This window comes from Seriola dumerili, unplaced genomic scaffold (genome assembly GCF_002260705.1).
Source record: "Seriola dumerili isolate Sdu_G_001 unplaced genomic scaffold, Sdu_1.0 BDQW01000189.1, whole genome shotgun sequence".
NCBI lineage: Eukaryota > Metazoa > Chordata > Actinopteri > Carangiformes > Carangidae > Seriola > Seriola dumerili.
Genome location: NW_019174444.1, coordinates 2,453,640 through 2,469,891, shown reverse-complemented (window position 1 = coordinate 2,469,891; position 16,252 = coordinate 2,453,640). Strand labels below are relative to the sequence as shown.

General features: G+C 41.0%; 1 protein-coding gene across 1 annotated transcript in view; it reads right to left on the bottom strand.

The window, feature by feature from the left end:
• Positions 1-16,252, bottom strand: part of LOC111227564 (tensin-3-like) — a 54,246-nt gene that overhangs the window by 12,050 nt on the left and 25,944 nt on the right. Inside the window, exons 13-15 of the mRNA XM_022753110.1 lie at positions 14,269-14,399; positions 12,557-12,665; positions 12,401-12,469 (exon numbers count right to left, since the gene is read on the bottom strand). Of these exons, the coding sequence (XP_022608831.1) occupies positions 12,401-12,469; positions 12,557-12,665; positions 14,269-14,399 (309 nt within the window). The remainder of the gene's footprint in view (positions 1-12,400; positions 12,470-12,556; positions 12,666-14,268; positions 14,400-16,252) is intronic.

Below are 16,252 nucleotides of genomic sequence, written 5' to 3'. Positions count from 1 at the left end.
GACCACAGGAATGTGAGTGCAAGCACTTTGTCTCCACACACACACACACACACACACACGCACACACTGAGGCTGACAGTGTCTGAAGGTCTATGGCATGTTACAGCTGTTGAGAGCGATCACAGGGGAGGAGGAGGCCACAGAGCAACTCTGAGGAGGAAGACACCTGCTGCTGCCCAATGACCCACTGAGGCTCCATATGTTTGAGTTATAATACTTCAGGGTTCAGGGTAATGTACAGTTCTTATTTATGCTTTAAAAGTTTAATTAAAATGCAATCAAATATAAATTAAAACTGAACCCTGAATATTTAAGATACTGGACCCTGACTGATCATACGTCCCTGGACATCAGAGAATGAGTTGAAGTTACATTTCCAGTTTAAACCTGCTAACCTCCCTGATTGGATGATTTAAGCAACAATTCAATGAGCTGAGGCAACCAAGATATGAAACCCTGAGTGGTGTCAACTGCACTGATAAAAAGATAAATAAAGATAAAATATAGTATAAAATATAAAATATAGATAGAAATCCGTGCAAGACTGATAAACCATTGCACATGGATAAATAAACCATAGTCATGGATTTAATTTCCTGCCATATGTAAACAACAAGGGGGTCGACCAAACTGTCAGGATGATCGTATGAAGCTGAGATTTTCAGGTATAGCGGTGAGGAGAGGTGTCAGAGTACAACTCAAGTCTATTTTAGGCAAAGTTCAGGTGTCTGACATTTACTGTAACTGGTGTCTAATTCAACAAATGTCTAACAGGTGTTTTGATTCATTTCTGTCAGAAGTCAGCTAGAAACACCTGGGAAACACAGGCTCTGATACATCAGCCCCATTTTCCTGGTTTTAACACGTGATCTGCATCTGGATAAGTTATGTGACATCTGTGAGTCTTTGCGTTTCCACCTGGTATTAAAATGAGTTCTCATTATCTCGACTGTACCTGCTTTGTGATTGGACCTCAATATGCAGAATAGTTTGGCAGGACGTGTCCTAGGTCAGTTCCATTGCTGAGCTAACTTTACTGCCACTAGCTATTGTGTAGCTTCTGTGGAGCTTGGTTAAGAGCGACCAGTCACACTGTACAGATTGCAGTTACACCTCGCTGAGATCCAATCACAATGCAAGTCTGACCACCTTCAGATGTGGTCTGACTGATCCCAATTCGATCTGCATCCGTTAACACCTAACAGTAATATGTGCTATTGCTTATCTTTTCCTTTCCTTATAATACAGATCACATTATCAACTTCTACAATTGTTACACTGCAGCGGAGATGCTTCTCATTCACTTTGAATGGTGTGACGTCATGCATTGCTGAACTGCATCGGTAGAAGTTGAGAAAAGTTTGACTTTTCAAGCGCCGACAGCCAATCAAATCACGGTCAAGCCTGGTGTTCAACATCAAAATGGAGGAGAGGTTGATTGTTACGTTGGGGATTCACCCTGTTCTCTGTGATCAGAGTTCATTTACATAGCGGGACACAAACTGAAGAAATCAAGGCTGGAGAGATGGCGAGTTTATTTCCTTCGCTTCCCTTTAGCATTGCATCGACAGCTAGCAAGGCATGCCATTGCACAAAATAGCATATCTCTAGCCAGCTAGGTGGTGTGACTGAATACTCACTCCTCTTTTTACCTCTGGTTTGGTCTCCACCAACTCCAAAATATCTCTAAATCCTCCACTTTCTTCACCAGCTAGTCTCCATCTGTAAATGCACCATCACACCAAAGCTAGAAGCTAAAAGAGACTAAAAGACTCAGTGAAGCAGCAGATGTGGTGATAATTGCCTGTGGGAGGGTGATTTCTTTTGCTATTGTTAAGAATCATTCATTAATGGAAGCATTTTCTTCCCAGAGAACCTGCAGCTCTCTCCTTGGTATCACTTGACGCTGCATCAGAATGTGATCAGCTGGCGAGCTTCACCCTCCCTACTTCGTCTGTAAATCAGATTCCTCTGTTCTCTGTTGGTGCTCGGACCGACAGCTTTATAGACTCAGTGAAGTGGCAGAGGGAGAGGCCGAGTTACGAGGCAGCTGAAGAGGGAGGGAAGAATAACAACAGTGAGTAGAAAGAGAGAGAGAGGGAGAGACAGAGAGAGAGAGAGGGTGAAGGGTAACGGTGTTTAAAGACAACACTGTCATCACTGAGGTGTTTTATTGGCGTCTGAAGGAATCTGATAATGAGTTGATGGCTTTATAAACTGCAGTCAAAGCTACTGCTACTACAACAGTTTGACTCATGATGCACCAGCAACAATAAAGACAGACTCTGCCTGACTTAAGTCATCACATACTGCACTGTTAGGGATGGGTTACCCGGGTCCATTTCGGATCCGGTTCCAAGTTGGTAAAATACTTGGATTCGTTACATTCATGTTTTCCTTCTCTCTCTGACACTACAGGCATTAACAAGGAAAAAACAGACTGATGGTGTCTACAAACAATGCTCTCGTTAACAGCAATGTATTCCTTGTTTCTTGTGTAATTGATTGTGTTTTTATTGATCGTTTTTGTTCTCTTAGAAAAGAGATCTTAATCTCAAAGAGATCGCCTCATTAAATAAAGATTAAATAAAGAATAAATGAAAATAACACATCAAAGTCAGAACTTTTTTTGAGCTTTTTGATAACTCCAGATAACTGGCTAATGTTACTCTGTATTCTGTGACCTGTATTGGTGCAATAACATGTTCGTCTTCAAGTAATGTTCGGAGCATTTACACACACAACATCAACGTCTTTAGTTGATATTCTCTGAATGATAAAGTACAATTAATATTATTTTTGCTCTGTTGTCTTTACTATAGCTTCTTGACAGAAAAAGGAAAAATTAGTGAGGGCAGGGTTAATGAATGTCACAGAAACATATGAGGTGAAAGCAGCTCAACAGAACGTCCACGGTTCAGTTCTGATAGTTAATTACTGTAGTTTCTATCAGTGTCAGTGTCATAAAAACACTTTGTTTTGTTACTGCGCTGAGTAAAAGGCTATCGAACGCCATACTGTTCACTCAAGGTGAATATCAGTGATTTTGTGTATAAGGAAAATCTGAAGTGCAGAAATGTCCCAGATATTTGATCATGTCTTGAAGCTGGAGTGAAATTCCTCAGACTTTAACCATCTGCAGAAGTGATCATGGACTTCTCTCCTGCTGGTGGGTCCACACACGGCAATAGTTAAATCATGCTCCTGTGTTGCAGGCAGCTCTTTCTAACTTGGTTGTTATGGAAAGATACGGACACGCAAAGTCCTGCTTCACTCTTGTCCACAAAGTTTCAGACAAAGGTTTTGTTTTCATTGCTGCTTCATGACCTTATGTCTTTTTCTATGCAGGTTGCTGTTATAGACCATGACGCGCAGTTTTGTATTTGTCCAGACATCTAGGTAAAAACTGGCTACGTATGGTTTGTAATAGTAATAATAATTTTGAGATGTCTACGTTACATACAACTACTATTGTCAACATTTTTTCAGTGATTATTTTCCAGATTTTATTGGGGCCCTGCTTCAAATAGTACTACAACATAGTACTTTAAATGTTGTTGAAACAACTGTTTTAACCTCGAAGCGTAAACCAAATCCGTTCTCAGTGGCATCTACTCATAAGCAGATTCAGACTGACCGATTCATTCACTCCTAAAACTGACCAGGATTGCGGTTTCGGTTGCTAACTGTATGTCTGCATGTGTGGTCATATAGTTAATATGATACTGGAAGTTTCATAGTTATTCTGATGCACAGAGGTTTGTGCCAACGCCACTCTTATAATCTTTGAGGATCGCGTTGACATTATCGCAAAGACTATTATTTCATTTCTATTATACGTTTTTTCTGTATTTTAAGCATGGGCCATCCACTGATCAGAGAGTTGGTGGTTCGATTCCTGGCTCCTCTAGTCTGCATTTCGTAGTGTCTTTGGGCAAGATACTGAGCGGTAAAACTAGAAAAGCGGTACAGTGCAGTTCATTCATTTACCACTTAACTGGACTGATAAAACAGAAAACAGGAGGGAATAGGATCAATTATTGGTCAAAAACTGGTCTTTTTTCATGATGACAGGGTTCAGGACTCTGATTGAACTACTTCTTGTCGGTCCAACCTGGCAACACTGGCTGAGCTTCCCCGCTGTTGTAACTTTCCATCGTTGTAAAATCCTGCACCACAAGCGGTGACTGGCATCTGATAAACCAACAAAATGTAGCTCTTAATTCGTCTTTACTCTTTTCAGTGATTCCACGCTTCCTCCAGTTTCACGTGTTCTGTCATGTTGCTGTAAACTGCAGATGTACCGGCCGCCATTACATCACCACAGCTTGCATGCAGAACAATTGATGTTCTGGTAAGTCTCACACGGGCTGCGCTTGTGACAACACAGACCACTTGTTGATTAATGCTCTGGGGAACAAAATCCTTGTTTCTCTTTTTTCCATTTTGGTCTCTGGACCCTCAGCTGGCCTTCTGTCCACTGTGTCGTCAACATTTTCCGTCCTTGTGGCTTGAATTTTCTGCCTCTTTGCCCTTCATTTCCTGCTGTGCTGCACAAGTCAGATGTTTCTCACACAGGAAAATTAAAATTTAATCAATTATTAAAATATCTGCAGTGTCTCAGAGCAGCACATCTCAATAACTTTGTCCGGTAGGGAAATGATCTATTTTCTGTAAACTTGCATGTGGCTGTTACTGTTGTCAACCTGTGCACAAGACAAATTCCAGTTGAGTTTGGGGCTGTTTCATTTACCTTTACTCCAAAACTGAATTATATCAACAAGAAAGAGAAAATCCTCATAAATGAGAACCTACAATTAGAGTGATAAATTACTTCAGTGATTAATTGATCATTAAAGGGGCTATTTATACGTTTTTTCTGCCGCAGAAACTGGTTTCTTGCCAGGAGCAGGTGGTGACTATTTCTTGGCAAGAGCGTCGACCCTTGTTGTCTTTACAAGAGAAGAGATTATAATACGTCCTCTGAGCAGCACTGTGTCTTCAGGGCAGATTTGAGGCTATAGTGAGTCGCTATCGGAAAGTGACGAGACAGCTGGGGCTAGATGGTTAGCACGCTAACTTCAGTAGAAGGAAAGACGTGATAGAGACAAGACCCTAACATTGGCGTTGCTTTCCACCTCTGGAGACAGATCACGGTTGGTAAAGGAATGAAGTTTAATGCTGAACTGATAACGTTTCTTCTAGATTGATAAGTAAACAGCTGCTAATGCTAATGTTAGCCATGTAGCAATAGCAAAAACTCACAAATAGCTCCTTTAAAATAGCTGTTTATTATGTTTCTGATGATTGACTAACTAATTAAATTGCTTCAGCTCCAGTTGAACGTGGAAAATTAATTCTGGACTTACAAAGATCTTTTTGTTTGAAACAGCCGCAAAAGTTTGAAACTAGTTAACTTGTACCCACAAGTAAGATGTTATTAATGTGTATTTTTTATTTTATTTTATTGTGTATGACATCTCTGGCAGATGTGGGGAACACCGCAATAAGCCCCCACCACCCCCCCAACAAAAACAAGACTCTTCAAAGACTTTTTCGGTTCAATCCAGGTCAGTAGTGCAGAAAAAAGAGGGGGGGCTCCCTTGGTTAACCACCAGTACATCAGCCTTCCATGACTGCATGATGGAGGCCAAAATAGTCTTTAACAGGATGAGGTCATGAACGCAGCAGTGGAACAAACCACCTCACCATCCCACCAAATGTGAGATGTCAGAGTCGCTGCAGACGCTGCTGGAGCCGGAGATCAACAACAAGAAAGGAAAATATGTATCTTTTCAAGCACAGAAAGAAAGAGAGAGAGAGAGAGAGAGAGAGAGAGAGGGAGAGAGAGAGAGAGGGAGAGATAACATGTAAAAGGCATCTGACAGAGAAATTCCAGAAGCTGCAAAATACCAGAGGCCTGGAGGAGAGAGAGAGGGGAAGTGTTTCTGTACATGTATGCCCTCCTTAAAATTCCCAGGGGGGGGCAGAAGGAGAGATAACGCAGTATAAACAAGAGAGAGAATGAGCAGAAAACGCCTGCTGAGAGAAAGAAAAAGAATAAAGAAAACAAGGAGAAAACAAAAGCTGCTGAAGTTCATCAACTGCTCAGACAGATGGTGAACTGTCACGTTTATACACGTGAAGAAAATCATTCAACCACACGCATTCTTTCATTCTCTCTGACACTTGTGAGCACGTACGTACCCAGGGATGCAGTCATGATGTGACACTGTCAGAAGGATCCAGAACTTCCAGTTTCCTGTTTTACCCCCAAGTTTCAGGACCACGTCTTCCTTCAACCTTCCTGCTCTAAAGTCTTTATCTGTTTCTGGTGCCTCCCGGCGTGAATCAAACTCTCCCTGTGTCCAGAATCGAGAGGTCCCTCTCTCTGTCTCTCTGTCTCTCTGTCTCTCTCTCTCTCTCTCTCTGTTTGACTTCTGTCTGCAAAAAGCAATCTGAGCGCGACTCGCTGAGGTTTTCCTTTTTCTTTTTTTTTCAGGGGGTAGGTAGTTTCGCCACCATGCCCGACTCCCTCTGTCCACCAGATGGAAAAATAAGCTCCCGGTTTGTTCCTGGCTTGTTGTGACACCGCTCGACTTCTGAGTTTGTATGGAGGGAGGGACAGAGGGAGGGAGGAAGAGAGGAGAGGTAGAGAATTTCTCCCCCCTCCCCTCCATCCTTGCCGACATACCCTCCCTCCTCTTCCTCTCACTGACCACTGAGCATTGTTTCTGCCGGGCCACTGTGAGCACTTTCCCCCAATCACAGTGGATTCCAGCGGGGTCAGAGGTCACATGTGGCCTTTTATGGACCACAGAGAGGAGAGGGAGGAGGTGGTGGTGTTTTGGTGGTGGTTGGCGGTTGGGGTGTGGAGGGGGGGGGGGGGGGTGATCTGAGGGGGTTTCTATGGCCTCTCTGTCAGGGCATGTGTGTCCACTCCCACCATCTGCTCGCCACAAACACTGAGACAAAGGCATGCAGACGCACACTGACTGTGTCTCCTGCCATGTCTCTAATCTTAGCGCATCATAAATTACAACATTAGGCTCCTGATTGAATTGTGTTGAGTTTACTTTTGTTTCAGAGGAAGCGTGTGCTGCTGCTGGGCCTTATTTTAACTTGTCGCAGGAAATGAGCTCCGTCCATCTGTGCTGCTCATTTATCAGTTTAAAGGACCACATCTTCATTTTGAAAACAACTTCACGAATGCTAACAAAAAACTTTATGAACTCAGATTTAAACAAAACCAAACAGTGAACTGGCCCCAGTTCATATTTCAGGGAAGAATATGAGAGTGGTATTGATCTTACCATCTAATTTCGTAAAATGTTGAACTGTTCCTTTAAAAGAATTATCACCAGATATTATAGATTGTGTGTTTAAGCCATGTGGTCTTTCATTTATAAGCTTAAAGTTCCTCCAGATGTTTTAAACTAAAAGTGAAAAAAAACATCAAAAACTGGGTCTGAAGCTCATCTATTCTTACTGCCTGATTGATAAATCTGGATCAGGCCTTGAGCCCCGCCCACCACCTGTTTGCTCCAGGTGGACAGGTGAAAGAGCAGAGAGTATCAAGATGGTTAGAGGAGGAAACATGTTTGAGCCTCAGTCAGACCCAGACTCAGATGAGGAGTCTGTTGAGACCAGAATCAGAGACTAGCAGATGGATCAGAACAGTTAGCGCAGTTAGCATCTTTTATTTGTTTATGTTGTTTGTTAGCTTGTAACTGGCAGTGGCTAACACAGTGTTAGCGGTTGTGCTAATGCTAACTCTCTGTATTGACAAGGTTTCAGGTTTATTTAGCTCCGCCTCCGTCCCCACAAGTTGAAAGGATTGGTTCCTCAGGTCTGTGACGTATGAAACCCTGGCTGTCTGAATCTGTTGTTATGAGCCTGTCATTGGTTCACTGCAGCTCCAAGGTGGAAACACTCATCATATGGATGTTAAGAATGTTAAGTTGGTGAAAAATCATCTTTTTGTGCTGATAATCTGATTATGATTGTAAGGAGGGAGAATTCTTAAATATTTGATATTTGTTAATTTTTGCTAAATTTACATATGAAACAACTTCCTCCTTTTGTGTTCATCAACTGATCAGAACTAAAAAGAAAATAGATTAATTACAAAAAACTCCTTTCTGATAAACAAACCTATTCCAGACCAGTCCAGACTCCTAAAGAATATTGAGTAATTACTGCTGATAGTTGTTATGATAACATGATTAGTCATACATACATTTTTTAAATTAATCATTAGTGCAATAATTGTACTGTACTTTCAAACTTTTCTATTTTCTTTTTTTATCTTCTTCAAGAAGTGTCTATGAAAAATCACTTCATGAGATTAAAACTCAAAAGCAGATTTCTGACATTACAAATGGTTCCTAAAGATCTGTTGACCACACAGTTATTTTAATTGGTAATTAAACAATAAACCATCTGTCTGCACAAAACCTGTTCAGGTTCAACAATGGCACTTGAAATCTGTGAGATCCATCATCCGTCTCTCATTCAACCCTCTCACCCTCCCTCTACTTTCCCCTGACCTTTGACCCCTGAGCCTCAGACAGTAAAGTGTTTATCTGAGCGGACCATCCGCCCTCTGCTAAACCCTCAGCTCATAACAACATTGACATTCCTCTGGCTGAAACCTGCTTCCGCTGGCTGAGAGCTACTGTATATATCACTGTTTATTTGTGATTCGGCCACATGTGCACAGACGAAATCATTACATAACATGTCAGAGGTTCACTGTCACGAGGAAGAGACAACAGCAGGGTTTATCTCCGGGTTGATACGAGGCGAAACACTGAGACGAATCTGTGATGTAAAGAATGTATTATTTATTCATTTATCTGTCGCTATTAAACCTTTTAAAACATTATTGTAATTGTGTTGAATTTTGTGTTTCTCTCTTTGGTTGAAGGACATCACGTCACGTTTCTTTGACTTTTTAGGTTTATTGGGTATTTCTATGCAATTATAATTATTGTAATTTATTTTGTATTTTATGCCTTATACTTACATTTTATCTTTTACTGTGTAGTAAGGTGTCCTTGACTGCCTTGAAAGGTGCCTATAAATAAAAATGAATTATTATTATTATTATTATTATTATTATTATTATTATTGTTATTATTATTATTATTATTATCATCATTATTATTATTTGATGATTTTACAGGTTAAAATCCACCTCAACATCTTGGTTAAAACTGGGGTAAATTTGGCTGCTTGATAAGCCCGGCTTCATTTTGAAATACAACTACTGACATCACTTATATCTAAAATTGTGTAGAATTTGTAAAATGACTAATGACCTTAATGCTGCACTAATAAATATTTAATATTTACAATTGGTCAAATATAAATGAACGCTGCTCATCGTGTGAAACCTTGAACCTGATGAAAATGATCATCACCTCTGCAGGTGGCCTCAGCTCTGTGGAGCTTTTTAGCGTTTCAGTGAAGCTCTGATGAAGCCCCTATCCTTGACCAAACATCAGACAGACCAGCTGGTGAACACAGTGAAGCATTTAGAAGCTAAATAGAGATATTTCCCTCAGGAGCTGGTGGAGACCAAAATACAGAGCTAAAAGAGAGAACATACTGGACTTATATTCATTACATGGTCAGAAACATGCCTCAAAATGTCTGCTAATGTCTGCTGGATGTGTAAGAAGGCAATTGTTGTCTAATTAGTTCACAGCTGCCCCCAAATGTTGCAAAAAATCCTGCATGCTGTTTTAATTCACTTTTTAAAGTCACACACTAGAACGTTTTAGATATGTTGCCTGAAAATACTGCACATTACATTACATTTTTAAATTTAAATTAATGTTATAAATGCACTTTATTTGCATCTGTGTTTGAATTTCATTAACATCAACACCAGCACATACATCACACAAACAATCCCAGCATTCCCAGTGTGATCAGCCCCGTGATAACAGTGTGGGAACTCATGCTGCCCACTATAATCACTCCCCACACTCCAGTAGCCTCAGGTCAATTTGTGATTACATTAATGACTGTAAACATGAAATAAAAATCATTTAAATGGGGAATCTGACTGCTCTGTCCCGACATGGCAATTTACTTCCCAGACCGTCGTCTGCCTCTAACGTGGGAAACAGGAAACTGTTGTCTGCCCCCAAAACGGCAGCAAGCAACAGATATTGGGTGTCCTTTGTTAATTCTTCTGTCCATCCAGCAGAAAGAAAGAATCAGGTGTTTTTTCTGTACACAAATAATAATACTCTTTCATCAGCTCTTTTTCCGTCCTGCTGCCTCTCTGCTCTGACAAACATGTTTATAATAAACACACAAACCTGCCCTTAAAAAGAATGGACTGGTCTGTCTGCAGCACACAGGGAAATGCCACCATAAATATCACCTTTTCATATCAATAAATGTTTGGGAAAATATTTAGATTTTCTGATTATCTGCAGTAGCTGGTTTCGATTTGATATTGATCATTTTGTTATTTAATTTTATCTTAATTTGATTGAACACAGGTTTGACTTGATAAACATTTGAAACATTTTACAAAATTAACATTAAATAAAGGATGTGAGCTGTTTTCTTTAGGGTGGAGTAAATATAGACTAGATAGATTCAAATATACCATGAATTTTTGTATATGAAGTAAAACTTCATTTCCACCCACTGAAATTTTCAGTACAGCAGTGATATAGCATCACTTTCTTATTAAATTTATTGGTCTTACCAGTTTCGATTTATTGTCTTTTTTAATTGATGGTTTATATTCTGTTGCCTGAAACGGTTTCACTGTGTCTGAACAGAACTTAAACAACTTTATTATCTTTATTCATTTGAGTTTGATGCTGAACTCGCAGCATGTCTTCTAGACTGGTAAATAAACAGTGGGTTAATGCACAATAACACTGGCTATGTTAAACTTAGCTAACGTTAGCTACACATGAAACCCATATCAATACTTAAACTTTCACAAGTTGTGTCCCATTTCAGGGACCGCATTTTTCGAAGGACGTGTTCTACGAATGTGTGGCCCTTCGTGGACCACAAAGGCCCAATCAAAATGAGACGTTTGGGCTTAGTGTCACCAGATGTACTCACCCAGCTGTACTCACCCTACCCGTGCTTTGTGACCGGGCCCTGTCACCTAGCAACCTTGACAACATGTAACTTTTTGAAGTACAGGAAGTGGCACAGTTTCAGCAGAAGCTATAACGTCAACGTTCACTCATCACAGCTAATAAACACAGCAGAATATAACACTGTATTTACTGTTTACTGGCTTAATGACGTCAACTGGTGCTGATACTGTAAGTCCTGTAAGTAAGTAAGTGTTAATAGTACTTTGCGAAAAACTACACAGTCTTAGTTGAACTTAGCTCACGTTAGCTAACGAGGGATGTCACTGTCAGTACTTCCAGTTTCATAGTAAAAGCCTGCTGCTGCCTTCACGTGCAGTTATTGTGAAGTACATGCAGGAAGTGGTGCAGCTTCAGCAGAGGCTTTAAGCATCAACGTTAGCTCATCACAGCACATACTGTGAACAGAGATGGACAATGTTTATATTATTGAACATATTTGACACTGCAGAGGTTTTTTTAGAAGTTTCTGTTGATATTAGACAAGTTGGCAACTGTTGTTCTTCCTGAAGAAGCAACAAACAGTTTTACAGCCTCTGGTTTTTATCAGAGGCTGTCAGAGGCGTATCGTCACATCATTTGTTTCCTCACTGAGAGCGCAAAAAGTGTCAGAACCTCTGCAGGACAACAGCCACTGAGATCAGATATGAAACTCCACCACTCCACTTTTTTGACACTACAGTAAATTCCTCCTGCAGCTGTGTGGTTCATGTCTCCTCCAGCAGGATGTCCAGGACAAACAAAAGACCCTCCCCTCTCCCCCTGTCCCCTCCCAGAACAGGACGTGAGTGGACATCCTGCCAGCAGTGGTGTCTTCCTCTGTAAGCCTCAGCTATTATTAGCGGACTTCCAGCATCAGCTGTCCTGCACAGGGGGCTGATGGGAAATACATTCAAATGCACTTTTTCTTTTTAATCCCTTCAACTGCTTTTTGACTCAAACACAAAAACGCAGGAATAAACCATCTGTGACTCTGACCAGCCATGACTGACCAAAAACAGAGCCATGCCCGCATAATCCAGCCAATAGCAACAAAGTACAGGCCAGGTGTGTGTGTGTGTGTGTGTGTGTGTGTGTGTGTGTGTGTGTGTTTGGTGCATTACACCAGGAGGACATTCCAGCAAGCTCTTGAACACTGTCCAGCAACAATCAGGAGCTTGAGTGCTTCGGTTCAAACTCTAGTGCTTTCGCCAGTCAAACACACCCACACACACACACACACACACTTATATATGGTCACACTGCTGGGGAAAGTGTACCTTGTGTCCAGCTGTGTTGCTCCCACTGGACTCCGGTCCTGAGCTGGGAAAACTCAGAGAAATGTTTTACTGGGGAGAGAAGGAAGACGCTGATAAGATTTCAACATGCAGACACACCCACGGCCAGAAGTGTCTGTTTTGACCCTTATCTCTTACCGTAGGGCGTTGGAGGGGTTACTGGGAAGGCTGGAGTTTGTGGGACAAGGTCTGGGCTCTCCGTTTGTCCCTGATAACCCATGCTGTTGGCTTTGTGGAGATGCCCATGCTTTAAACAAGAACAGAACAAAAAATAAGAAAAGAACAAGACAGAGGGAAAAGTGAAGAGCATGGTTCACTTTTTTCTTCTAAATTGTATGAGGTGACACCCCCCCCCACACACACACACACACACACACACACACACACACACACCAGCAGACATCAGTCTTGTGATCTGTGTTTTGGTTTAAACAGTCGGGCCATTCATGCCAGTCAGCCATAAGAACGAGTGCAGGAGAGACAGAGAGAGGTAGAAAAGAGCAAAGATGTAGATACAGTTACACAATCATGATCTCAACAGAGATGGTGATAACTCAATGTTACACTCAATTCAGAGACACATGAGTTGAATCAGAGGTTATAAAAGTTTAAGGGGTTGGGTTCAATAAACCCAAAGTAAACCGATATAATCTGATCAAAGCTGGAGTCAGGATCAATTAAAGTGAATCTGAGACTAAACTGTTGTCTTCCTGTTGCTTCACTCACTCAGCTCAGATCTAGAGAAGTGAGAGCACTTCTCTGTCTCCTCTCCCTGTGTGTGAATGTCCTCGAGTTTCCTCTTGTGCATGAGTCTCGCCTGCAGATACTGATAACTGTATTACTGTTTGCATGTTGAGTGTCACAGTTTATGTTTGGTGTGAGTTGTGCATGTTTATATGCTGTATATGCTGATGTAGTATTTTCTAATGTTGTGTATCTATATTTGTTTTGGTTGTTTTTTTCCTCTGCTGGTGGGGCGTGAAATGTGTCTTGGGTCTTGGTTTTAAACCTGTGGTTTTATTGTAAACAGAATGTGAGCTGCATTGTTTGCATGAACACTATGCACAGCATCTCTTCCCCTCTCCAATACGATGATATCACATCGGGGGTCTAATTGCCAATGACGCTCACCTTTCACTTTTCGTGTTGTGCACATGCCATTAAAGCTTTGCTCACTCAAAAATTTCAGTCTTTCCTGATTGAAATGAAGTCGTCTTTATGCATTTTGCAGAAAAATTAAAAATTAAATTAAAAGAAATTAGTTAGTCCCCAAGCTTGGAAAAAAAATTCATTCTGTGGCCATATTGCCCTGGGCTAGTTGAAGGAGCACTCTCACTCTGAGGGGAGAGGAAGTGCTGGGTGGGAGGGATGTAAGCTGAATACTGTCCCCTGGGCTCTGGAGAGAGAGGGAGGACCAGAGGACCAGTGGCAGAAACCCTGGACAGATGGAGGAGACGTGTGGACGTTACCTCGTTTTCCTCGGACATTTAAGACTCCCTCTGCTTTCTGGACTTTTAATTACCTTGTTTTTCTTAACTGGCTGGACAATATTTAAGCTTCTCATTTTATCGCAGCATCCATGCCCCTTAATTTTAGTTATTTTGATTATTTTTAACTACTTTAAGAAAAGAACCTTTTGAAGCTTTTAACAGCCTTTATGATGAAAATGTTTCACTGATGTGTTTTCCCAGGGTGCCAAGCTTGTTTTTGCCAGGACTTTGTCAGTTAATCTGATCACTTCTCACTAATGTTTTGTTATCTTTATGTTCTATTAGCTACTGATGGATTACTGGGGTTTAGGGTTAAAGTAAAGTGGCTGTCAGGTGAGTTGAACAGGAAACTGTATTTACCCGAGAAGGAGAGAAAGGGGGACTGTGGACTGGGGAGCCCCTGAAGGTCTGAGGTGCCCCCCCTATCCATCCTGGACTGTGTAGACCGGCGTAGTCTGTCACATTACTGACCTGCTTCTGCTGCTTCCACCCTGATCAGGAGGAGAGAGATAAAGAGGAGGTGGTTAGTCAGACAGTCAGACAGATTATGATCAGAAATCTAATCAGTCATATGTTCCTCCATGAAATTACACATCCACCAACTGTTATGTCTACAGTAAGAAAAAAAAGAAGCATAACAATAAAGAGTGTTGATTCATGAGCTGTCCCTCCTGTCTTCAGGTCTGGACTCTGTTTAGCATTTCCTGTTTTATTTTGAAATCGCCTTTCTTTTGAATGTTTCACCTCCTGCATTTGTGTGTGTTTTCCGCCTATGTGATTACCTGCCCCGCCCTGATTACTTTCACCTTTTCCTCATTACCTTTGCATCCCTTGTGTGTTTAGTGTGCGTTCCCCCTCACTCTTCAGTCTGCCTCTGTGTGTGTGTGTGTGTGTGTGTGTGCGTGTGTGTGTGTGTGTGTGTGCGTGTGTCTGTATTTGGATCCTGAAATCATTGAACCGCGACGATTGACACGTTGTTATGACCAGATGCAATAAAAGGTGATGACAGCGATTGCCATTTGGTGTGTTTGTGTCTGACAAACTGCTTGTATCAGTGTGTTTATCAGGGCAGAGTCTGTGTGACTAAGTGAGACTCCTCTGGGACCAGATGGTGGAACATCACGGTGTTTAGTCGGAAAAACATCTGTTTGAACAATCGGTTGTTTTCAGATGTGAGTAGATCATCCACTCACAGACATCCATACTCACGTTAAACAGATAATGTATAACAAGCTGCTTCTGACCAGCAGGATGGAAATAATATAGCAATATAGAACAAACTGACGAACAAAGGCTTATTTTATCAGTATTTGTCCATATGTTGGTCAATAAATTATGAGAAATGAACTTTGGACAGGAAAATGTCCGTCTCAGTAACGATCTGATTCTCAATTCATTAACAAAATTTAAAGAATCCTTTTTAGAAATGTAACTGATCATTAATAAATATTTGAAATGTTGATTATGACTGATGTTGCAGAGTCTAGTCTTATGAGGTTGTTACCAGACCATCTTGTTTGCTTGCTTGTTTGTTTGTTTGTTGTTGGGTTGTTTTTTTGTCTCTTAGTGTAAACAGACAAGATGACAATCTGTATGGCAGATGAAAAAGTCAAAAATATCAATAAAAAAAGAAATGTTGAAAAATTAGGAAACTGTGTACAGCAGAGGGGAAAACGTGGTAAAATCTTGTTATTCGAACTTTATTTCTCACAGTAAAGACGGAAGTGACGACAAACATTATCGGATGAGCGGCAGCTCAGGTAGGAAACTGTTTTCCAGTCGCAGAGCTCAGCTACCGACATCAACAGTCCCTCAAGAGTCTCCCAAGTTGTTGTTGTTGGGTTTTTTGTTTTTTTTGGGGCATTTTTGCCTAAATTTATGTTTTAATTAAAACTGCAGTGAGAGAGAGACAGGAAAGCGGGGAGAGAGAGAGAGAGAGAGAGAGAGAGAGGCTGACATGCAGCAAAGGGACTTGAATCCAAGCCGCTGCCGTAAGGACGGAGCCATCGTGGTATTCGCTCTACCGGGTGAGCCACCAGTTGTTTTTTTAAAGAACAGTGGAGTTAATGACCAAAGACTTCAATGTCAATAATTTGAGCCCAATTTTTTTTTTATTGATATACACAGAAAACACTAAATTTAGAAATGCAGGTATGATAGCAGAGAGGTTCTTTGGTTATTGTAGACAACTAACAATAAAGTAAAAAGTTTAAGAGGCAGGAGATCAGTTGATGGTTATACAGTGAAAACTTTATTCTGTATATTTGGGTAATTTTACTCAGCTAGAAAAACAGTCTTAAAGCACAGACATATTTTCTGCATCTGCGTCACAGCTAAAGACTTT